Raw genomic sequence first — 25,123 nt, forward strand, 5'->3', positions numbered from 1 at the left:
GTGTGAGAGAGTCAGATATGAGCCAGAGTTACACAAATTTTTCTGAGGTGGCCAGATGAGAGAGAGCACGTTCCTGCCTCAGGTGTAGTGGGACAAATTCAAACAGTCATGCAGGAAAATGACAGGGAGAAATAACAACAACAAAACCAGCAACAGAGTGAATAAACAAAGCTCTAACACATTACAGGATGCACTGGGAATCATGTGTGAAGGAGATGGCAGGTCTCAGCTGTTGAAAAGTGTCCGTGAAAACCATTTCTTGATGGCATCCTTGAGCTCCTGGTTCCTCATGCTGTAGATGAGGGGGTTCACTGCTGGAGGCACCACTGAGTACAGAATTGCCACCACAAGGTCCAGGGATGGGGAGGAGATGGAGGGGGGCTTCAGGTAGGAAAACATGATGGTGCTGAGGAACAGGGACACCACAGCCACGTGAGGGAGGCACGTGGAAAAGGCTTTGTGCCGTCCCTGCTCAGAGGGGATCCTCAGCACGGCCCTCAAGATCTGCACATAGGACAGCACAATGAAAACAAAACACCCAAAACTAAAACAAGCACTAACCACAAGAAGCCCAACTACCCTGAGGTAGGCGTCTGAGCAGGAGAGCTTGAGGATCTGTGGGATTTCACAGAAGAACTGGTCCAAGGCATTACCTTGGCAGAGTGGTAGTGAAAATGTATTGGCTGTGTGCAGCACAGCATTGAGCAACCCACTGCCCCAGGCAGCTGCTGCCATGTGGACACAAGCTCTGCTGCCCAGGAGGGTCCCGTAGTGCAGGGGTTTGCAGATGGCAATGTAGCGGTCGTAGGCCATGATGGTGAGAAGAGAAAACTCTGCTGCACTGAGAAAGAGAAACAGAAATACCTGGGCAGCACATCCTGAGTAGGAAATGGCCCTGGTGTGCCAGAGGGAATTGGCCATGGCTTTGGGGAGAGTGGTGGAGATGGAGCCCAGGTCGATGAAAGAAAGGTTGAGGAGGAAGAAGTACATGGGGCTGTGGAGGTGGTGGTCGCAGGCTATGGCAGTGATGATGAGGCCATTACCCAGGAGGGCAGCCAGGTAGATGCCCAGGAAGAGGCAGAAGTGCAAGAGCTGCAGCTCCCGCGTATCTGCGAATGCCAGGAGGAGGAGGAACTGGGTGATGGAGCTGCTGTTGGACATTTTCTTCCTCCGGGCATGGGGAACTGTGCAAGGAGAAAAAGGCAGTGACAAGTTGAGAAGGACTTCTCTGACTTCCCCCTCCCTCAGCTGAACGATGAGTGAGTCAGCTCACTCCCCAACCCCACCAACTGAGCGACATGGTGCCTCACAGTTTAAAAAAAAACTGAGGCATCTACCTGCCATGAAGACACACCTGGCGCTGTGTCCCCAGACTTGAAGTCAAAACAGAAGCTGACCTTCACCCTCCACACCAACTCCTGAGATTGAGAGCACCACAGGCAGGTGTGGAAATACATAATATGTCTGTGGTCTGAAAAACTGAAGCAAGGAGAGAAAGGCTGATGGGTATGAAGTGAAGCCTTCCCCTTACCCAGCCGTGCTCTCCACCTCACAGATAGCAACACTGCAGGGCACTTGTTTTTAGCATATTTGTTGTGTATCGACTGTAGGACACATGCACTGGTCCTACGCTGGAGGTCCAGCTGCTGAGGAGGTGAACAACCCTCTGCAAATGTCCTCAGAGTGATCTGGAGCTGAGGGCAGCCCTGACCCACACAGCACCCTCTCAACAGCAGAAGCACCCTGCCATTGCACTGGTCTCTCCTTCCACCCCCAGCTTCTCCCCACAGCGCCGTGGGGAGCTCCCCGGGCAGGCTGAGTGCTGACCCTGGCAGGCGGCAGAGTCCCTGCCCCAGCACCCAGCCCCGGGGGTGCAGGGACCCTGCTCGGAAGGACAGCCCTGGGCACCCCTGGCTGCACACCCACCTTCACACCCTGCAGCCGTCCCTGGCAGAAGGCAGCCCTCATGCCCTGTCCCGCTGATGGTGCAGCAGGGAAGCCCTGCTCTGGAGCACCTCCTCCTCCTCTACACTGGAGCACCTGTGGCAGTTCTTCCTGAAAGGTCTCATAGTTTGTGGGATGTGCCACCATTAGGAGATCTGTCCGTGAACTATACCTAAATTGCCCTGCAGCCAGAGACTTACCGTGTCAAGGGCTGTGAAGATTTCTCCTCCAGTGAGCTCGCCTCTGTCCTCCCACCCCAGACTGCCTTTAAACCCTTCAATGCCTCACTCCTCATCCCTGGGAGAAGGCAGCCGTCATGCCCTGCCACCTCCTCTACACAGGAGTGAGATTCCTGGGGACTATGCCACGTTTATGAGAGCCCTCCACAAACTCCAGCTGCATTGCCCTGCAGCCAGAGACTTACCATGTCAAGGGCTGTGAAGATTTCTCCTACTTTGCGCTCTCAGCATACTCCTCCTCCTGACTGACTTAAACCCTTCGCTGCCTCACTCCTCTCCCCTCGGTGCCTGCAGGCAGTGCCCTCAGCCCTGCTGCGCTCTGCAGAGGAGCTGCTCCTGGGCAGAGCTGTCTCTCGGTAGTGCTGCCCGCTTGCCCTGAGCTCCCTCTGTCCCAGGAGCCCGGCACAGCTCAGCAGCAGAGGACCATCTCAAGGTGTTTTAATGACCCCTCGGGTGGGTTTGGTGCCGAGTCCATGAACCTCAGACAGGGAGAGGAAGTTGAAGAAACCTCTCAAGAAGTCAGTGTCTGATGCAATCTCCACTGTTTCTTGCAGTGTTAATGGGTCCCACGGAGGGACATTGCTGACAAAGCCTCCCCAGGGGCTGCTTAGAGCAGAAAACTCCGGGCAGTGATGACAGGTAGGCAAAGGCAATGTGAAGGAAGAGATTCTGAGTAACCCTGGATGTGTTACCTAAAGGCAAAGGGCCAAGCTCTGACCCCCAGCCCCTGGGAAGTGAGATCCGGTCCCTCACACATTGCTCAGGGCTCTTCCTGGGGCGGTGTGATGTGGGGATGGGCAATGCCCAGGGCAGGACTACGGTAGGATACCTCCCAGGCTCCCAGGTGGGGAAGGGGAGGCAATGAGCCCCGAGTGCTGTAAGGACAAGGTGCTTCCTCATGGGTGTCAGTGGCAGAGACAACAGCCACAGCCGAGAAGGGAAAGAGCTGATCTCTCTTGGGGGCTTTTCTGACTTTCTCCATCCCTCTCTCATCTCCACCATTGGCTGTCCTACGGTCTCCTACACCTGCACCTCTTTCTCTGCAGGCTGTAGACATCCACCCTGCTACCCCACCTGGCTCTCACCTGAGCATCTTCCTTTACTGATATCTCTCCATCCTTCCTCATTGTCCCTTGCAACACAAAGCCTTGGGTTGTTCCAGTCTCCCTCTGGGTGACTTCTTACACCACAGCACTGCCCTTCGAGTGACATTTCTCTTTCCTCGTGTCCAGTCTGGAGCTCTCCAGCTGCACTTTGTGCTATAAGTTCTTTCTCATGCTGTTTCCCACTACGAAGAAAAGATTCATCATCTCTGAAACCACCTTTCCAGCAGTCTCAGGCTACTCCTATACTGCTCTGAGCCTCTCTGCCACTGGGTCAGTGCTGCCCAGGTCCCTCAGCCGCCCCACACAGATCATATGCACCCGGTCCCATACCCCATCTTGGCAGACCTGCACTCGACAGTCTCTAGTTCCTCCTGACTTCTCCAAACTGGGGAGCCACCCTCTGGGACATACCCATGTGTGTGGAGCCACACCAGTGCTGAGTCAAGGGGGATGATCTCTCAAGTTGTCTGGGTGGCCCACACTCCTCCTAACACAGCCCCACGTGCAGCTGCCCTTGTTCATAGGGACCATACGCTACTGGTTGTAGTGCATCCCTCGTAGTGCCCAGGCCCTTCTCCTCAGCTGCTCACGTCCCAGCCTGTCCTGATGTATGGGGTTATTCTCCCCCCGCGCCCCACCACTGCAGCTCGGATGCAGAAATGTTGAACCATACAACTGTCACAGAGTTCCTTCTCTTGGGCTTCCCCTCCCTCCACCATCAGGAGTCCCTCATGGCAATCGCTCTCCTGGCTTCGTACCTGGTGATCTTAGGGACAAACCTGCTGATCATTCCCTCATTCTTGCTGAAGGAGACCTCCACAGTCCCACGTACTTTTCCCTCTGTAACCTCTCCTGTTTGGAGTTTTTCATCACCATATCCATCATACCCAAAGCCGTAGGAAACTTGTGCATGGCCAGCAAAGCCATATCCTGCCCAGGCTGCTTAACTCAGTGCTACTTCTACTCCCTTCTGGGCTGCATCTTCACATATGTCCAGCCTTCAAGTCACCACATTTCCTGAAACAAGGCAGTGGCCCTTCTCAACACAGTGCCAACTCCTTTGATGAGTCCCTTTGTTTTCAGCCTCAGGAACCAGCTGATGAAAGATGCTCTCAAGGCAGGTTTCAAAAGAAGTGGGATAATCTTCAGAAACTGCTTTTCCACCTGAGGAGAGGTGTTGTAAGTGGATTTTGAAAGGGGAGAGGGGTGGGGAGGGCAAACACATGATTATGATGCATCTGCAGAAATGAGACCTCTCTTTCTTAGCAGTGTAAGATCTCCTTAATCGAATATCACACCAGACTCTCTTCTGCAACACGTCATCATAAGATGACCCTGCATAGCAATGCCTTTCAAATGACCTACAAGCACTTTACAAACCCTGGTGAATACCACAGTGGCATTTTCTAAGCGTGCAAACCAAGACAGAGAGCAACAAGCAGAGGACTTCATCCCTCCATGGCACACCCAATTCTCAACAAGCTTCACCCTCGTCCGGTTCTCATGCAACTGCGCCTTCCTTCTAAATCTGGTTTCCTGATTATTTTGGTGACAGATCTTTGCTGAACCTCTTAGTCTTTAGGAAATGACAGGACATAGGTGGAACATAATGAAGAGAACAATAACAGCTTAATTTTTCCACCAAGTGGAAAATACATCTCCGTTAACGTCCTGGTCAGAACAAAAACATGCCTGAAATTCAGTCCAGTTGAACTGTTGAGAATGACCTCTCTTCTAATTTGGTCCAGAATCTAGAATATTGGTCAGGAATGTAGTTTGGAGTAACAGTGCACCTGTCTCCAGATCACTCATGTTTGGTGAAATAAATGTCCAGTCCTTGACACAATGCTCCCAGAGCCAATACTTCAGCTAATCCAGCACATTCAGTGGAATTAGCTTGTTCAGACATAGACTTTTATAACTTTAATGTCTAAAAAGATGAGTTCATTCTCTGGCCTCCTTTGATAGCGGGGAAGGATCAGCACTCTAGAAGGTGATATCATCTCCTCCTACAGTGGTCTTCAGGAGAACAGTACATACCATACACTTGGCAGCTTAGTTTTCCCATAGGTAATGCCAAGTGCCCTGAGCCACATACCGGGCAACGTGTGGTCATTTGCACAAGGGAGGGACTCTTGCTCAGCAGGGCCATCCTTTGAAGACATGAGGGTTACAACTGTGCCTTAAAGTCTCTCCAAAATTAAAAGGAAACCTCTCCTCTTCTCTAATCCCTGTCACAGTGTTGCCATTTAGTGCCAGTGGCTCTTGGCACAGTGGCAGCTATGAAGTGAGACCACGTGTCTTGGTACAGCCCTGTCCTGCCTGTCTTCTCATTCCAGCTCCTCTTTCCTTAGATACCCTTTGTGTGTCCTTGACACTGCTGAACCCAGATACAGGCAGCGTGGTGGTCAGTGCAGTCAGAGCTGTGGGGCATAAGCTAATGGGCACTCACACACCTCAGTGGACAGGCAGAGGTTGGGGCAGAGTGTATGGGGCCAGGGTGCCAAGACATGTCCCTTATGTTCTCAACTCTCTTAATCTCTCGCTGTCTCTTTCTCCATCTTGCTCGTATCTTAGGGATCCATCTCAATCCCTCAGCTCTCTCACAGTTGTCTCTCAGCCCATGTCTCTCACATACATGGGATGTGATTTACAGCGAGCAGTGAATCTGAGGCACCCTCCCCATGGAAGCACCTTCAGGAACAACGCACCCCAGTGTAGGTGGGGTGAATCACTGAGTAAAAGGGCTCCTCCATTCCAGGAGCTCTCTGGGCTGTCTAGGTGACTGCCTCGGCCATCTCCAAGTCACGATAAAGATATGAAGTTTGAGACAGGGAATCATCAGGGACTTGTGCCAAATTGGGGAGCCACCCACTGGGACACACCCATGTGTGTGGAGCCTTCCCATTTGGACTCACACTGGTATCCTACATCTGCATCAGAGCTGCAGTCCTGAGGATCCCAACCATCATGGGGAGGCAGAAGGCCTTCTCCACCCGCTCCTCTCACCTCATCGTGGTGACTGTTTTCTATGGCACCCTCGTCCTTGTCTATATGACACCCAGGACAGCCTCCCTGAGGCAGCTCCATAAAGTCCTCTCCTTTTTCTACACCATCCTCACGCCCCTGGTCAATCCACTCCTCTGCAGCCTGCGGAACAGGGAGGTCGAGGGGGCTCTTGGAAATGCACTCAGAAAAACTGTGGCCTACCTCGACAGCTCACACTAGTTGTGATCCACCAGGAATAAACAGGTGGTGGATCTCATTTGATCAGGTGGGGACCACTCGTAAGTGCCTCTTTTGTGTACCAGGTATATCTTTAGAAGTGCAGAATCTTGGGACTGGTTGTGGAATGAGAAGCGGGAGAAGGGAATTTGTGTCATAAAGAAATATAGGTCTGGTCTTGAAGAGTGTAAAAAACTTGCCTGGCTTTCTTCCTTCTTTAAAGTAAAGCCAGTTGTGATCCTGCAAGTGGGAGCTGTTGAAATGCCACACCTGCCCAGGAGTGGGAGGAAACTGACTCTAAGCATGCTGTTTTCTCTTCTGTCACCCAGCCAGGCTGAGGCGTGGCATTCCTGCATGTCTGGGATTCCTCAGGGCATCTCCCTATTGGCAGGGAGAAGTGGGCAGCTGGATCAAGCCCTTCCACTGGACATGTCTAAATCCAACTAGGGGAATCCCATCCCTTTGTTCTCTGGGCTTCCTAGCAGAGGACAACTGTGAAAGCTACTCTGATAGGGTCAGCCCCTCTGAAAAAAAAATAAAGTAGATCCTTGCGCAGAGGAAAGATGCACAAGTTGGGTCTCAGTTTCCCCATTTTTTAACACAGAGATCATTACTTCCCCCTTCTTTCCTTCTCTTATTCCGACTCCCCTCCACCAATGTAATTACTTATTTGTTTCCCACTGTCTGACTTAGATACTGCAAACCCAGTCCTCCTGTTTTCTTCTTTCTTGCAAAAGAGAGCAAGGTCAGCTCATGGGGCATGACTGAGCACAGACACCCCCAGCAGCAGGCTCTCCCCATTTCCTAGGCTGAGGCAAGCGCACAAGGTGGGAATGTCTCCATCATCTCTGATTTGCGCAAGGGCCTTCCCCCCTGACATACTCCCACAACACACGTGTTCCTCCTCCACCCACAGACAGAAATTCCTTCCCACTTCCAGGCTCAGGTCTTGGCTGCAAGAATTTGCTGCACTTCAGAAGAGGCCTTGAGCTTCTTGGCTCTTCTTGGTGCTTAAGGCAATCTTCCGGGCTCCCTCCAGATTTCATGGGGGGACTTCTTGTCTCTAACAAGGACTTTATGACAAGTTTTTATGAAATGTTTGTTTTTCTGTCATTCCTGTGTGTGGGGAGATTAGACACAGAGAAGGAGGATATACACCAAAAGGGATGCGAGTGAAGTGCCAGTAAGAACCAGGTGAGCTCCCCCCATGCCTGTGGCTTCCTGGCAAGGAGTCTGTCCTGAGAAGGGGATCCAGCCTCTACCCCACTCTGGAGTGGGGAATCAGCAGCACTCGTGCCTCCTGGGGGACACAAAAGATGACTTTTCAAGGGCACCTTTCTCTGAACTGCTGTAGATTTGTCCTTGAGGATGAGGTATAATGGCCAACAGTGCAAATACTGATTTAACTGGCATTGCCCAGAGTGGTCATCAGAGATGCAAACTGCTATGCTGCAGATAATTATATTAAGGCAGATTAATGTTGCGGGTTTTGTTTTCTTTTGTTTCTTCTTTTTCGATACTGATACTCTTAGGGAAATCACACAAGCATCTGAAGGATTATTGAAGGTTTTCTGAGAGAAGCCCCAGCAGATTAGCATCTCAAGCAATGGGGTGCCGGAGGGCAAGGGAAGGATGGTTTGGGCACTGCCCTGGGATTTGGGAAACGGAAATGAGTTCTCCTCTCCTTGACACCCTGCCCTTCTCAGTGAGGGCTGTGAAAAACTCTGCCAACTAGGTCGGAACTCACAGCCGTGTCAGGGAACTTCTGTCGAACTGCAGGAATGTGGTCCTGACAGCTCAGGCGTTGAGTTTCCATTGGAGTCCAAACTGCTACAATTCACACTGCCTCCGTCTTCACTATGACACTGGGTGTTGTGTGACACAACTGTCCTGGATCTCCAGGCAGGATGGGCAAAAGTTTGATACCTGAACCAGAACTTTTCCTCTTCCTGGAAATGTCAATGCCACAGGCTCGAGCCAAGAGGCCCAAGAAACAAAACTTCCCAGAGAATCAAGTAATGAAAACATCCCCCAGGCTGTGGGACTTGCTCTTGACTGACAGAGAATTTGTGAGTCTGGACAAACTTGTGAGTCTTCACCTATTTTTCCCTCTCTCTTTGTAACTTGGCTCTCAGCATTTACATATTGAAACTGCTTTGCCACTTTGAAAATGTGTCTTTGAGAAACTAGCTCGGGATATTTTTATTACCTTTTTTTTAGCCCAAATGAATATGCAGCATTGAAGTGGGTTTCCATATATGGAGCATTTTTGCACAATGTCTGCTCCAAGAGGAGAAATATCTCAGCCTGCATCTGGAAATGAATGAAGCTGTAGGTGGTAAATGTGCTTCTTCAGACGATATGTGGTATGCATGCAAGAGAAAATGTTGTGAAGGTGAACGGGCATGAAAGAAATGGAAAACTGCCCATCCAATGGAGCTCTGCAAGAGGAGGATGGAGCCGTACATAACATGGCATGATCCAAGTGGGATCAGCATGGAGAGAAGACATTTGTAGGGAAGGTGTTGTAATGGAGTACCTTGACGTCACCCAGCTGAAAAAGAGAGATTGGACAGTGTGCTGAAGTGACAGGCAGAAGTGTCCTGGGCTAAAGGACCTTGGCTAAGAGAAGGTTGGAGGGATTTGGGTTGCAGAGATTTGAGGTAGTCCTTCCAAGATCTAAGCAGGCTGAGCTTTGGAGACAAGTAAAAATAAGGAAGCTCTCAAGGATGTTTTGCCATTTGTTGTACTATCTTTGCTCTCTCTTATCATTTAAAGATACAGTATTGCCCTTAAGTAATCCATGCTCCATATGTTTTTTCTCTGCTTTTTTGAGGAGGGGGAGGTGGAAGAGAAGAATAGTTTCTTTTTTAACCAAAGGCCGCCAAAGGGCAGATCCCAGGTTAGCGAAAAGGTACAAAGGAAGGCAGAATTTTGATGTGGTGTACACTGGCACAAGAGGATTACCTGCATTTCCATTCTCTGAAGCCCTAACTGGGCGACTGAGACCGTGGAAGCTCAGAGCTCCCTTCATCTGCCCTGCATTTCAGCATGTAAAATGAAGCTAACTGAGTCATAAAGTTGGTTTTGATTCTCTTCACAGCCTAAAGCACAGCATGGGGCGGGAGACAGGCAGGACACCTAAAGAGGACTCACACTTCTCTGGAAAAAAGCTTAGTTGCTTGAGGGAACCTCAGGAGGCATGGCATACCGATTCCAGGGTTCAACAACCTGGTCAAATGCCTTGTCTCCTTCTCTGTAATGGTGGCATCGATTCGTGGCACTCATGTGCGGACTCTGTACAAGGATCATAGAATCATTGATTCATAGAATGGTTTAGGTTGGAAACGACCTTTAAGATCATCAAGTCCAACTGTAAACCTAACCCTGTTAAGTCCACCACTAAGCGCCTCATCCACGCGTCTTTTAAAAAGCTCCAGTGATGGTGACTCCACTACGTCCTTGGGCAGCCTGTTCCACTGTCTAAGAGCCCTTTTGGTGAAGAAACTATTCCTAATATCCAGTCTAACCTTCCCCTGGCACAACTTGTGGCTGTTTCCTCTCGTCCTATCACTTGTCACTTGGGAGAAGAGACCAGCACCCACCTCTCTACAGGGGGACAATCACTTCCCTAGTCCTGCCAGCCACACTGTTTCTGATATAAGCCAGGATGCAGTTGGCTGTCATAGCAATGCTGGCCAACAGATGAATGTTTCTTTTCCATAGGTATTCAGAGAGATCCTTCTTGTGCTCGGAAGAGGCTGTCCTGCAAGGCCTATCACATTTCCTGAGCTCCTTCCCCCTTCAGAGCTGCTTCCCACGGCACCACCTGGATCAGTCCCCCCTGTATATCAAAGTCTTTGTCTCTGGAGTCCACCAGCCTGTGCTCTGCTGCTGGCCTTCCTTTGACACCTGGGACCCCACTATTTCCTTGTTTGCCAGTACCGCCTCCAGGTGAGCATCCCCCTTGTTGTCCCTACCTGGCAGCTCTGTTAGGAACTTGTCCCAGGAGCCTCCAGGCTGCCGGCATCCTGTCGCTTTGCCTGGCCAGGGAATGCCAGGGCACTTACAGTCCCCCACAGGAACCTGCTCCTTAACCTGGAGACTTCCTCGGCTTGCTGAGAGAGGACTATTGCTGTTTCCTCTCCCTGACCAAGTAGGTTATGAGTGCCAAGACCATGTCACCCTTACTGACTTCTCTTCTCATCCTCACTCACAGAAGCTGGCCCAACCTGTTGCCCATCTCATAGAGGAGCTCCATATATCCTAGCTGCTCCTTCACACAGGGTGCTTCCCCCCAATTCTTGTCCTCCCTGTCACCTTCTCCATCAGAGCCTGTATCCCTGCACTGCAGCACCCCAGCTCAGCAAGCTGTGCCACCACTTCTCATTTAATCCCAAACCATCACAGTAGAGTGACACGTCCTGGGGCTTCAGCTCCTCCTGCCTGTGCTCCAGCTCCTCCTGGCCATGCACCTTTGGGCTGCAGCACCTCAGCCGGGGCACCGGGGTGGAGCGCAGACTTCTCAGAGGGAAACCTGATCACTGATCCTCACCAGAAGACCATTGTGCATCAAACAGTTAGTGCTGTGCTGCGCTGTGCTGCGTGTACAGCGTGGCCTCCGCACCTGTACTGTACTGCAGAGATCCCTTGGGCACAGGACAACCTCAGCAGCTCCTTGTCACAGTGCAGCCTGCGGGCAGCTCCCACTCGGTACTGACCATCATGGCACCTGCATGGCCTTGTCTCTGTCTGACAATGCAGCAGGAAGTTCTCATGAGAACATTATTTCTGACTGAACGTGGGGAAGAGGCATAGTCTCGTTTCCTCGTAAGCGAATACGGTAAGAGTTTTTGACCAAAATGGGAGACTTTTTTCTCTGGACAGGGTCTGCATGGCATGCTTCGCATGCCTGGGAGTCCCATTCGATGATACAGAACCTAGGCAACCCACCACCTAACTGGATAAAAGATTATCTTTACGATTCTCTCCTTCTAATCCTCGACCTAACTGCATTTTAAATGATACCTCACAGAGTCTGAGTACCTTCCTTACTGGGATCATCATGGACCAGGATCTACTGGTGAAGAACTCTCCCAGCACACTTGGATGCAGCCCCTACGGTCCAATGGACTGGTAGGTGTGCAGTTTGCTCAGGTAACCCCTGGCTTCATCCCCATTCACAGCTGGTTGTTCTCCTCCAGAGCCCTGCCTCAAAGCACAAAGGCCTGGGAGACCTTGCTGGTGGAAACTGAGGCAAAGGGGACAAAGAGCATCTCAGATCTGCCTACACCTACTCTTACTAAACTTAGAAGTGGTTCCACAGTCTCTCTGTCGCTTCCTTAACTCTTCCCGAAGTAAAAACAGGTCATCTTGGTGTCATTGAATTTTTGGGGGGGTTTCAATTGAGTTTTCGTACGGACCATTGCTGTGGTTGGAGGATGCAGTCTTTGAAGACAAGATGTGTGCAGGCACAGTGAGAAAAGGATTGTTCTATTCCTGGACTGTATCATCAAGGGAGTGAATAAAGATCCCTGTGTGATGTGCTTTGTGTTCACGCAATGCCTGCAGCTATTGGGTAGAGAAGGGACAGACGCTGTCTCTCTCATAACATCTGACGACCAATGCCTCTGAAGTGATGGCAACAGCAATGGCACACAGGCACCAAATCTCATTCTCTGTGATGCCGACTGGGATGTCTGTCACGCACCCACCCTGAATGGGAATTGCTTTCCTGTTGGTCCTCTGATTTTCTTGCCAGCCCTGGCATCTCATGTAGCTCTGTGGGCCTGGATTTCAACATTACATTGAGCAGCTGCCTTGAATTCTGTACCACAATGTGGGGATGAACACGAGACAGCTGCCAATACACTCAGTGAAGGTCTAGTAAACCCAACACCTGGAGGAGAGGAAGAAAGAGACGGAGCTCTCCCTGTGGCATAAGACTCCATTCCATCCTATGAATAGCTCTATAGGCTGAGCTGAACATAACGAGTAGGGACAGGTTCAGTTGCCCTTAATTTGGGCAGCAGCTGTCCTTTCAGTTGGCCAAAGGAAATTCCCAAGAGCCTCCAAGAAGATGCCCCAGATGTTGGCCTGTCTCTACATCAGCCTGCACGTACCTTCAATCTGTCTCTATTACCGGCACACATCTTTGACCACCTCTGGCACCTCAGATGTCACCAGACAACTGCATCTGAACAGCTCACTCCTGGCCTCCAGCTCCATTAATTACCATGGGAGCTGAGAGCAGGAGCTCACATGCAGGTGCCTATTGTGTGTCCACCTGAAGGGGGGCAGGAGGAATCCCACCTGCTGTGGGTCTGTGGTGTGCATGGGAGGGAGCTGAGTGCCCTTCCAGCCCCAGCACTCCAAACCCAGGATGAGATGCCTTGTCGGGCTCAGCTGCATCCCTTCCCTCAGCAGGGGTAAAGGAGATCCCTGCCTGTCCCTGTCTGGCTGTCCTGTCTAAAGATGGGCCAAGAAAAGTTGATATTTAGGCGTGAGTCTGTCTCTCAGCAGGGAAATGTCAGTGCTGGAAAGAAGTGTCTCTCCCCAGCTGCGGGAGGGAACCTCAGTGATTGCTCCAGCCTGTTTCACAGCAGGTTCCCCTGGAGCCCCAGGGACCCCTGGGGGGAGCCCCGAGGGGCAGAGAAAGTGCCGCCTTGGGCTGCTCCTCTGCTGCTGAGCTGGGCCGGGCTCCTGGGATGGAGGGAGCTCATGGCAAGCGGGCAGCGCTGAGGAGAGACAGCTCTGCCCAGGAGCAGCTCCTCTGCAGAGCGCAGCAGGGCTGAGGGCACTGCCTGCAGGCACCGAGGGGAGAGGATCAAGGCAGAGAGAGGTTAAAGGCAGTCTGGGGTGGGAGGACAGAGGCGAGCTCACTGGAGGAGAAATCTTCACAGCCCTTGACACGGTAAGTCTCTGGGTGTGGGGCAATTTAGGTACAGTTCACGGCCAGATCTCCTAATGATGGCACATCCCACAAACGATGAGACCTTTGAGGAAGAAGTGCTACAGGTTCTCTGGTGTAGAGGAGGAGGAGGTGCCCCAGAGCAGGGCTTCCCTGCTGCACCATGAGAGGGACAGGGCATGAGGGCTGCCTTCTGCCAGGGACGGCTGCAGGGTGTGAAGGTGGGTGTGCAGCCAGGGGTGCCCAGGGCTGTTCTTCCGAGCAGGGTCCCTGCACCCCCGGGGCTGGGTGCTGGGGCAGGGACTCTGCCGCCTGCCAGGGTCAGCACTCAGCCTTTCCTGGGGAGCTCCCCACGGCACTGTGGGTGGCCCTTCAGGGCAGGGCAGGGTCCTTCTGCTGTTGAGAGGGTGCTGCCTGGGTCAGGGCTGCTCACAGCTCCACATACCCCCCAGGACATTTCCAAGGGCACTTTTCAAAAGGAAGGTCTATGTGGCGGTTACCTGAAAGGGAAGCTGCCGGTGTTTTGCATTTTCTCCTCTTGGTTGTCTGGGAGGGCAGTGGGAGATGGGAATTTATTTCTATGTTCTGGGGAAGGCCCTGAGACCCCACTTCTCATTAGCTCTTGTCTGATCTGCTCCTTAGCTCCGGCACAGACAGAGGTGCCCCTGGGCAGTACCCTGGTGCCAGGAGGTGTCTGCAGGGCAGAGCTGAGCACACGGTGAGTGGGATGGGGTCTTTGAGAGATGGTAGGAGAGAGACATGGGGACAGGGAATTAGCTTCCAGCAGGGACATCTCCAGCAGAGACAAGGGCAGGGAATGAGAAGGAGCTGCTACCAGAAATGCCATGGCAGGGGCTATTCGGGCACCTCCCTGCCATGCCCTGGAGTGCAGATACCTTCCCCAGAGCAACCCCCTGGTCTCCTCTCCTACCCAGCAGAGCCTCTGCCTTCATGGCCATGGGGTCCCCGTTATGAGTCATCCCCTGGGCAGCTTGCCTTCCAGGTGGATGTGTCTTGGGATGCAGTACACAAAAAAGAGACTAAAACCACCTGCCCTACAGTGACACCATCTGAGAGGTGGTGAGCACAGCTGGGTAAGGAGAAGGCTTCATAGCATGCCCCTCTGCCTTTCTGACCTCACCTCATTTTTTTGAAGCATTGCAGTTTTCTTCCCTGTTTCCCCACCCTTCCGTGATGCTCTTGCTCTCTGGGGTATGGATGGGGGTACAGGTCAGCTTCTGTTCTGGCACTGACTCTGTGTGTCCTTCCCTGGAAGTGTCTTCATGGGAAGTAGGTGCCCAAGCTCTGTTTTAAACTGTCAGGCACCATGCCATTCAATTGACAGGGCTGGGGAATGCGCTGGCTTGTTCCTCATTCATCACAGGGATGGGGATTTCTATGACAAATGGCATGTTATTTTCCTCACAGAAGTCTGTCCTCAATTGTCATTGTCTTTTTCACCTTGGACAGGTCCCAATGCCCACAGAAAGCAAATGTCCAACAGCAGCTCCATCACCCAGTTCCTCCTCCTGGCATTCGCAGACACACGGGAGCTGCAGCTCTTGCACTTCTGCCTCTTCCTGGGCATCTACCTGGCTGCCCTCCTGGCCAATGGCCTCATCATCACTGCCATAGCCTGCGACCACCACCTCCACAGCCCCATGTACTTCTTCCTCCTCAACCTTTCCTTCATCGACCTGGGCTTCGTCTCCACCACTCTCCCCAAAGCCATGGCCAATTCCCTCTGGGACACCAGGGCCATCTCCTATGCAGGATGTGCTGCCCAAGTCTTTTTTGTTTTATTTTTGATGTCAGCAGAATTTTTTCTTCTCACTGTCATGGCCTTCGACCGCTACATTGCCATCTGCAAACCCCTGCACTATGGGACCCTCCTGGGCAGCAGAGCTTGTGCCAAAATAGCAACAGCTGCCTGGGGCAGTGGGTTTCTCAATTCTCTTCTTCACACTACCAATACATTTTCACTACCACTTTGCGAAAGCAATGCCTTGGACCAGTTCTTCTGTGAAATTCCCCCAGTCCTCAAGCTCTCCTGCTCAGACTCCTACCTCAGGGTAGCTGGGCCTCTTAGTTTTAGTGCTTTTCTATTCTGGGGTTGTTTTATATTCATCTTGCTGTCCTATGTGCAGATCTTGAGGGCCGTGTTGAGGATCCCCTCTGAGCAGGGACGGCACAAAGCCTTTTCCACGTGCCTCCCTCACCTGGCTGTGGTCTCCCTGTTTATCTGTACTGGCACGTTTGCCTACCTCAAGCCCCCCTCCATCTCCTCTGCAGCTCTGGATTCAGTGATGGCAATGCTGTACTCGGTGGTGACCCCAGCCTTGAACCCCCTCATCTACAGCATGAGGAACCGGGACCTCAAGGATGCCATGAAGAAAGTGATTTTAGGGATGTTTCCCATGTATCCCATTGCTGGACTGTCCTTTGTTTGCTCTTTTGTCCTTTTTGTTTTCATTATCTTTGTTGTTATTAGCCTTTACTGTGTTTCTACATAAATGTTGAGATTCTCCTTACTTCTACTGAGGAATGAGCCTGCTCTGTCTTCCCTGGCTCTGAAATAAAAGTCTGTCTTTCACTGGGACAGAGCTACACTCTCATAGCATTTCTGAAATCAAATGGGATCTCCCCAGTGTGCTGACTGAAGTTTGGGCTCTTCTTCCAAAGCTGATGGCAGCAACAGGCCCAAGGAATTTCACCTCAAAAGGGCCTTTCTCTCCTTGGAATTGAGAGAGAAACTCTCGTTGTCACATTGTCACAGCTGTTAGAGACCTGGGGCTGGATCTTGGACTCACCCTTTGGTGTATGGTGGCCGTGGAGATGGTAAATGAGCACTGAGTTACACACCCAGGGCTGTCCCACATACGACTGTGCAGAAGACGTCCTCCAGGAGGGGAATCTACAGCTACCTGGAGAGCCTGGGGGTTCTGCAGGGGCAGCACATTCCTGGGGTGGGCAGTGACTGGATCCTCCCAAAGTGAGAGGTCACCCAACGGGGAATCACTCAAAAGAAATTGCTAAATGCCGGTCTCGGCGAGGAAATACAGATGGACACACCTGACCAACTCCAGCAGGGAACAGCACCTTTGCAGCCCCCACAGCACCGGCAGAACACACACAGGCATGAGTATCACAACCGGCCCCATCCCGCTCCCTTCTCAAGCTGGTCTGGTGTGCAGGTGACAAGTGGTCTGTGCAGATCCTGCAGCGCTTACCCACGGGAACGGTCCTCACGGTCCCTCCAGTGTGGGCCTGCGCTTGGGTCTGCCCAAGTGCCCTGCCCAGACCCGGGGCCGTTATCCACTTGGCAGCTCCAGCCCTGCCTCTCTCCACACCCTGGTGTCCTCCTGCTGCAGCCAGCCCCTGGATTTCACCAGCAAAGCGTGTACATGCATTCGCCCCAAACACACAGGCAATAGTGAGCACTCTCACCCAGCAAATAGCCGGAGCAGAGTTTAATAAGACAGTGGACAGAGCATGGAGATCAGGCACAGGGTTTGGACAGACCAGCACTGAGCAGCCCCCTACCCCCATGCAGCTGGCCCCTTGCATATGGAGGGGAAATTCAATTTACGATTGCTCAGCAGGGGTCATTTGTGACCCAGGAATGATCTGGCAGGGAGGGCAAGGAGGCCCAGCTGCAGAAGGGGTTAAACTGGCTGGAAGCAGGGATGCCAGAAACAGAAGGACTTCCTGTAAGGGAGTGAAGTTTCCCTGGGTGATGAGATCAGCAACAGCGTCCGCATTGTCTTGTAGCCATCCTGGAGTGGGAGCGCTCAGGGGCCCAAGCTCAGGGGCAAACTTTGGGCTGCAGAGCTGGGCTGGTGCAAGTGTAGGTAAGGAATCTGCTTGTGACGCGTATTTGCAGACTCCTTGTAGAAACGCTTGTTGCGGTAGGACTCTGACCGATGCATTGGTCATTAAATATTTCTGTCATATTTAAGCACAAAAGTCTGTTTAATTTACCTCACGGGGTACCATAAAAATTCCCCGAGAGCTTGAAGGGTATGGGAAGCCCATGTAAAACCTCGTTCGGGGTGCCCCAATTTGGCTGGGACTCCTCATGCGCATGAACAAAGATTTACCCTTCTAATTCCTTACTTTGCGTCCTAGCCTCTCTGCTCGGTCGGCACTGGCCAGTCTCGAATTTTCATGACAGTAAGCGCTGTTCAGCAATAACTAAACCATCGGTGTGTTATCAAAGCTGTTGTCATTACAAATCCAAAGCATAGCACCATACATGCTGCCACAAAGAAAATTAACTCTATCCCAGCCAAAACCAGCACACAGAGCCACCATTATAATTAAAAGACACATACACACGTTCAATTGCAGATACAGGCATAAAATAGATCTAATTACTGATACAATTAGAGTCGGAGACACCATAACATGCACAAGTAGAGCTACATGACCAGTCACACAAATCATTACACATACAATTGCAGATACAATTACAGATCAAGATACAATCACACGTACAATCGCAGATACAAGTACAGTCACAGACACAAGCCCACATTCCATTACACCTACAACTACAGCTACTGCTCGTGATACCATTACCGATAGAGGTGCCATGACTGATAGAGGCAGGGTTAAACATACGGGTGCTGCTACAAATACAATTGAAGATACACGCACAGATGCCAGAAGAGACGCAGATGCAGGTACAATCAGACATACCAGTACCCATCTAGACACCATGACAGACACCGATACCAATACAGGCAGAGACAACACTACCCATACCATCAGAGATACCACTGCAGATTCCCTTGCAGAAGCAGATGACACTGTAGATGCCACGGCAGACACAGATACCACTGCAGATGCCCTTGCTGAAACACATACCGTTTCGGATGCGATTGCAGATGAAGATGCCACTAGAGGTGCAAATGCCACTCCAGGTTCTGAGCATACGCCATAGCAGATGTACACAAAATTGGAGGCGCGATAGTGTTGCAGATACCCTTGCAGATGGAGGTAGCATTGCTGATAGAGATACCATTTCAGAGGAAGGTACCTTTGGAGATGCAGAGAAAATTTAATTGCAGATGGAGATACCATTGCAGATGCAGGTAACATGGCAGATGGAGACACCATTGCAGATACAGAGAGGATTACAGATGCATAGATGATTGCAGGTGCCCATACAGGTGCAGATGCCACTGCAGATGGAGATACCATTGCAGCTACTGATACCTGTATCTCCTTCTAGTACAAGGTAACCCATTTATTGGACGAGGGAAAGGCTGTGGGTATTGTTTACCTGGACATAAGTAAAGCCTTTGGCACCGTTTCCTACAGCATTTGCCTGGAGAAACTGGCTGCTCATGGCTTGGATGGGGGTACTCTTTGCTGGGTAAAAGAATGGCTTGGATGGCCAGGCCCCAAAGGGTTGTGGTGAATGGAGTTCAGTCATGTTGGCAGCCGGTCACAAGTGGTGTCCCCCAGGGCTCAGGTTTGGGGTTGGTCTTGTTGAATATATTTATGGACGATCTGGATGAGGGGATCGAGTGCTCCCTCAGTAAGTTTGCAGATGACACCAAGTTGTGTGGGAGTGTTGATCTGCTTGAGGGTCGGAAGGCTCTGCAGAGGGATCTGGACAGGCTGGGTGGATGGGCCGAGGCCAACTCTATGTGGTTCAACAAGGCCAAGTGCCGGGTCCTGCACTTGGGTCACAACAACGCCATGCAACGCTACAGGCTTGGGGACGAGTGCCTGGAAAGATGACCCGCAGAAAAGGACCTGGGGGTGTTGATCGACAGCTGGCTGAAGATGAGCCAGCAGTGTGCCCAGGAGGACAAGAAGGCCAACGGCATCCTGGCCTGTATCAGAAATAGTGTGGCAGCAGGAGTACGGAGGTGATTGTCCCCCTGTACTCGGTGCTGGTGAGTCTGCACCTCAACTGCTGTGTTCAGTTTTGGGCCCCTCACTACAAGAAGGACATTGAGGTGCTGAAGCGTGTCCAACAAAGACCAATGAAGCTGATGAAGGGTCCAGAGAACAAGTGTTATGAGGAATGGCTAAGGGAACTGGAGAACAGGAGGCTCAGGGAGACCTTATCGCTCTCTACAACTACCTAAAAGGAGGTTGTAGTGAGGTGGGTGTTGGTCTCTTTTCCCAGGTAACAAGTGATAGGACAAGAGGAAACGGCCTCAAGTTGTGCCAGGGGAGCTTTAGATTGGATATTAGGAAAAATTTCTTCACCAAAAGGGTTATCAAGCGTAGGAGCAGGCTGTGCAGGGAAGTGGTTAAGTCACCATCCCTGGGGTATTTCAAAGATGCGTAGATGTGGCGCTTAGGGACTTGGTTTAGTGGTGGACATGGTAGTGTCAGGTTAACAGTGGGACTCGGTGGTCTTAAAGGTCTTTTCCAACCTAAATGATTCTATGATTTTATGTTTCTACTTTTTGCCCATCCCTCTGGCCTGTCTATGTCCTTTGGGATGGCAGCTGTGGACTGCAGTGTAGTTTCTGCTCTCCTCAATATAGTTGCATCTACAAATGCTATGAAAATGAACTCTCTCATCTCCTGCAGGTCATTAAAAACACATGAAACAGAGCAGGTAGCACGACAGACTCTTGCAGGACCCTTTTAGCTAGATGCCTCCAGGCAGAGTACCACACATTGACCTCATCCCTCTGAGCTCCACCATCCGACTGTTGTTTTAGCCATCTACTGACTCACCCACGCAGGCCATCATATCCTAACTTGGGCACAAGAATAATGTGGGAGATGATGCTGAAAACTTCACTGACTTCCAGGTTAAAAGACAACCACTGCTCTCCCCACGCCCAGCAATCCTGTCCTTTCATCACAGAAAGCAAAGAGGATGGCGAGACACACACTACCCTGAGTAAAACCAGACACCTTCTTTTTCAGCCACCCAGAAATGGGATCTGAGTGAGTGGACACACTCTGGAGCACAGCCTTGAGTTTCACTGCTCATCGGTTGGGCATTTTTGAAAGGTGCGTGCCATGTTTCGGTGCTGCCAGTCATCAGGGAGTCCCCCTAGTTTCCATCACCCTCTAAAGATGATGGAGTGTGTCATCCCTGTGAGATTGGCTTGCCCTCTCAGCTCCCTGGGATGCCGCCCCACTTGTCCCATAGACTGGTAAGGGTTGCGTTTGCTCAGGTGACCCCTGACTTGATCCCCATCCACCACTGGCTGATCTCCTTCAGGGTCCTGCCCTGAGTCACAGAGGCCTGCGAGACCTTGCTGGGGAAGACTGAGGCAAAGAGGATAAGAGAGAATCTCAGCTCTGTCTACACCTGCTCTTATGAAACTCAGCAGTGACCACAGAGTACCTTGGTTTTCTTCTTCAACTGTTCCTGAAGTAGTAAACACTCATTATGGTGCCCTTTCTAGTTTCCTTTGAGTTGCAGTCTGGGTTATTGCAGAGCTTGGAGGATGCTGTCCTTGAAGACCAGCTGGACTGAGCTCTGCCATCAGGTCACAGCTCTGTCTCCCACAGTAACGGCTCCAGTTTGTCCTGTCCGTGGCCCTGGCTGAGGGCATTGCTGCACATCTGGGCTGAAGCACCACAGCTGTGGCATCAGGCAGGGTCATACTTGCCATAGGGGAACCTGTTATCAAGTGTCCAAGAGCCTGGGTGTGCAAAGGCTTTGCTTCAGAGGAGAGAGATGGCTTGGACAAAAGAATTCTGGATACCTTTCTATCCCTAGGACTACAAACCCAGAATGAAATGTCTGAATTCAGTCAACTGAAGACGTGTCCCCAGCTTGCAGAAATTAGATCCCTGCCTGTCACCTTCCTGGTGTCCTGTCTAATGATGAAACAAACAAAACGTGATTCTCATGGCTGACTCTTTTCCTGATAGGAGAAATGTCAGTGCTGGAAAGAAGTGTCTCTCCCCAGCTGCGGGAGGGAACCTCAGTGATTGCTCCAGCCTGTTTCACAGCAGGTTCCCCTGGAGCCCCAGGGACCCCTGGGGGGAGCCCCGAGGGGCAGAGAAAGTGCCGCCGTGGGCTGCTCCTCTGCTGCTGAGCTGGGCCGGGCTCCTGGGATGGAGGGAGCTCATGGCAAGCGGGCAGCGCTGAGGAGAGACAGCTCTGCCCAGGAGCAGCTCCTCTGCAGAGCGCAGCAGGGCTGAGGGCACTGCCTGCAGGCACCGAGGGGAGAGGATCAAGGCAGAGAGAGGTTAAAGGCAGTCTGGGGTGGGAGGACAGAGGCGAGCTCACTGGAGGAGAAATCTTCAGGGCCCTTGACACGGTAAGTCTCTGGGTGTGGGGCAATTTAGGTACAGTTCACGGACAGATCTCCTAATGATGGCACATCCCACAAACTCTGAGAGCTTTCAGGAAGAAGTGCCACAGGTTCTCCAGTGTAGAGGAGGAGGAGGTGCCCCAGAGCAGGGCTTCCCTGCTGCACCATCAGCGGGACAGGGCATGAGGGCTGCCTTCTGCCAGGGACGGCTGCAGGGTGTGAAGGTGGGTGTGCAGCCAGGGGTGCCCAGGGCTGTCCTTCCGAGCAGGGTCCCTGCACCCCCGGGGCTGGGTGCTGGGGCAGGGACTCTGCCGCCTGCCAGGGTCAGCACTCAGCCTGCCCGGGGAGCTCCCCACGGCGCTGTGGGGAGAAGCTGGCGGTGGAAGGAGAGACCAGTGCAATGGCAGGGTGCTTCTGCTGTTGAGAGGGTGCTGTGTGGGTCAGGGCTGCTCACAGCTCCACATCACTGCAGGATCTTCCCAGGAGACTTTTCAGGAAGCACAGCAAGGCAGGGGCTGCCTGAAAGGGAAGGATCCTGGTCTTTCACTCTTCTCCTCTGGGTTGTCTGGGTGGGCAATGGCACATAGAAATTAATCTCTCATTTCAGGAGGAGGCACTGAAATTCCAAGTCTGTTCCTCTTAGAGGTGAATAAAGCGGGGAGTATTGGAAATCACCATGCCGTGGTCACAGACAGCATCAGTGTCACTTTTCCAGCCTCGCCAGGGCTGGTCTGATGTTCCCCTCAGAGCCTGCACACCCAGAGATGCCCCTGGGCAGTGTCCTGCTGCAGGGAGGGCTCTGCAGGGCAGAGCTGAGCAGGCAGCGGGTGGGATGGGCTCTGTGAGCACTGCCAGGGAGGAGACACAGGGGACAGAGAACCAGCTCCTGGCAGGGACAGCTGCAGGCAGCAGAGACAGGGACGGGGTTGGGAGGACACTGCAAACAAGCACAGGGGGAGGGTGCGCTCAGGCAGCTCTCTTTCTGTGTTTCCCTGCAGATGTCTGCTGGGCACTGTCTGCGGGGCAATGAGCTGACTCTCTCTGTAGAACCTCCCATCGGAGGGACCCCCGAGTCTCTGCTTTGCCTGTCCTGCAGGGCTTGCAAGCTGCCCCCCAGAAAGGCGCAGCTCTGCTGTGGGATCCTCGGGAGTGCGGAGCCTTTCCTTGGGGGTCGGCACTCTCCTCGCAGAGTCAGTTGCTTCTCTCTGGGAGGGGTCGTGTCCTGCCCTCTCCATCACACCTCCACCTCTGGGCTGGGCTGGAGAAGAGTTTGCAGAGTTGTCCTTTGAAACAGGACTCCTCTGGTCTCATCAGAGTCCAGGTTTAGGGTTTTTTTTAAAAGACTAATTTGTGTGTGAAGTCATCCCCAAGGCAGCACAAGCGAAAGCACAGGGCAGATGGGAAAGGGACTGATGGACACTGCAGCTCTGTGAGAAAACACAGACAAAATTGTTAAAAAGACATACCAAGCCTCTCTGCCACAGCCCACGTTCCTCTGAGACATGAGTGCAGATATTGAATTTTTCCATGAAAGGTGGATTACATTTTACATCCCCTGTGAACATTGGAGCTGTCACAATCCAGCTCCCATGTACCCACTGCAGGAGAGCAAAGCTGACTCCTCAGCAGCAGAAGGGCAGAGCTCCTGCTCCTCACAGCACACTCAGCCAGTAGAAACTGGAGAAAGGAAATACATTCCGGGGGGGGTGGGGGTGGGGGGTGGTGTTTTTGTGAAAATTGGAGTGGCTTTTCTCAGAGAAATATGTCCTAATTCTTCCTGTCTTTTCCTTTTGTGGACAGAGCCCCATACTAAGAAATAGCCAATGTCCAACAGCAGCTCCATCACCCAGTTCCTCCTCCTGGCATTCGCAGACACGCGGGAGCTGCAGCTCTTGCACTTCTGCCTCTTCCTGGGCATCTACCTGGCTGCCCTCCTGGGCAATGGCCTCATCATCACCGCCATAGTCTGTGACCACCACCTCCACAGCCCCATGTACTTCTTCCTCCTCAACCTCTCCCTCCTCGACCTGGGCTCCATCTCCACCACTGTCCCCAAAGCCATGGCCAATTCCCTCTGGGACACCAGGGCCATATCCTTTGCAGGATGTGGTGCTCAGCTCTTTCTGTTCGTCTTTTTCATTTCAGCAGAGTTTTACCTTCTCACCATCATGGCCTATGACCGCTACATTGCCATCTGCAAACCCCTGCACTACGGGACCCTCCTGGGCAGCAGAGCTTGTGTCCACATGGCAGCAGCTGCCTGGGGCAGTGGGTTGCTCAATGCTGTGCTGCACACGGCCAATACATTTTCACTACCACTCTGCCAAGGCAATGCTGTGGACCAGTTCTTCTGTGAAATCCCACAGATTGTAAATCTCTCCTGCTCAGATGCTTACCTCAGGGAAGTTGGGCTTCTTGTTTTTACTTTATTTTTTTCTTTTCTTTGTTTTGTTTTCATCGTGCTGTCCTACGTGCAGATCTTGAGGGCTGTGCTGAGGATCCCCTCTGAGCAGGGACCGCATAAAGCCTTTTCCACGTGCCTCCCTCACCTGGCTGTGGTCTCCCTCTTAATTTGCACGGGCACGTTTGCCTACCTGAAGCCCCCCTCCATCTCCTCCCCATCCCTGAACCTGCTGGTGTCGTTTCTGTACTCGGTGGTGCCTCCAGCAGTGAACCCCCTCATCTACAGCATGAGGAACCAGGAGCTCAAGGATGCAGTGTGGAAACTGATGACTGGATGATTTTCAAAAGCAATAAACTGATTATCATCTTCTGCAAATCACTCCTAATGTGACTCGTTACAGGCCAAGCCCATCTTCTGTAGTTTTTGGTGGCTTTGGTTGTGGGTTTGGGGTTTATTTGCTTTGTCGTACTTTGCACAATGTTGTCCATAAAGAATTGTCATTATTTGTGCCATTTGTAATTACATGTCTATCCAACGTTTGTGTTACCCAGGGTCTGTGTAACAGGAGCTCAAGGATGCCATGACGAAATGGTTTTCAACATTTTTCAACAGCTGAGACCTGCCCTCTCTCGTCACACATGATTCCCTGTGCATCCCGTAGTGTGTTAGAGTTTTGTTTATTCACTCTGTTGCTGGTTTTGTTGTTGTTATTTCTCACTTTCAATTTCCTGCATCACTATTTGGATTTGTCCCACTGCATCTGAGGCAGGAACGTGCTCTCTCTCACCTGGAAACCATAGAAAGGTATGGTTAACACTGGCTCAGAAGCTGACTCTCTCACAGTATCTCTATAATAAAATGGGATCTCCCCTGCACGCTGCCTGCATGGTTGGCTCGTCTTCCGAAGCTGGTGTTAAAAAGAACAAGACTCAAAAGGGCCCATTGATCCATGGATTTGGGAGCAAAAACCTCCTTGTTACATATGACTTTTTAAAGAGCAAGGGATGGATTTTGAACTGATCTCTGAGTGTGTCTAGTGACAGTGG

At 51.8% G+C, this 25,123-nt stretch overlaps 3 protein-coding genes across 3 annotated transcripts; 2 read left to right on the forward strand and 1 right to left on the reverse strand.

The window, feature by feature from the left end:
* Positions 1-225: 225 nt before the first annotated feature.
* Positions 226-1,176, reverse strand: LOC132321420 (olfactory receptor 14A16-like). The gene has a single exon (XM_059834917.1). It carries the CDS (start codon positions 1,159-1,161, stop codon positions 226-228), a length of 936 nt encoding a protein of 311 aa, XP_059690900.1. The 5' UTR covers positions 1,162-1,176.
* A 13,741-nt stretch (positions 1,177-14,917) lies between these two features.
* LOC132321510 (olfactory receptor 14A16-like) lies at positions 14,918-15,313 on the forward strand (the record flags this gene model as incomplete). Its single annotated transcript, XM_059835005.1, has 1 exon — positions 14,918-15,313. A coding segment is annotated over exon 1 (396 nt), but the record flags the coding sequence as incomplete, so codon positions are not given.
* An 8,351-nt stretch (positions 15,314-23,664) lies between these two features.
* Positions 23,665-24,414, forward strand: LOC132321506 (olfactory receptor 14C36-like). The gene has a single exon (XM_059835000.1). It carries the CDS (start codon positions 23,665-23,667, stop codon positions 24,412-24,414), a length of 750 nt encoding a protein of 249 aa, XP_059690983.1.
* The last annotated feature ends 709 nt before the right edge of the window (positions 24,415-25,123 follow it).

This window comes from Gavia stellata, unplaced genomic scaffold (genome assembly GCF_030936135.1).
Source record: "Gavia stellata isolate bGavSte3 unplaced genomic scaffold, bGavSte3.hap2 HAP2_SCAFFOLD_42, whole genome shotgun sequence".
Classification (NCBI taxonomy): domain Eukaryota; kingdom Metazoa; phylum Chordata; class Aves; order Gaviiformes; family Gaviidae; genus Gavia; species Gavia stellata.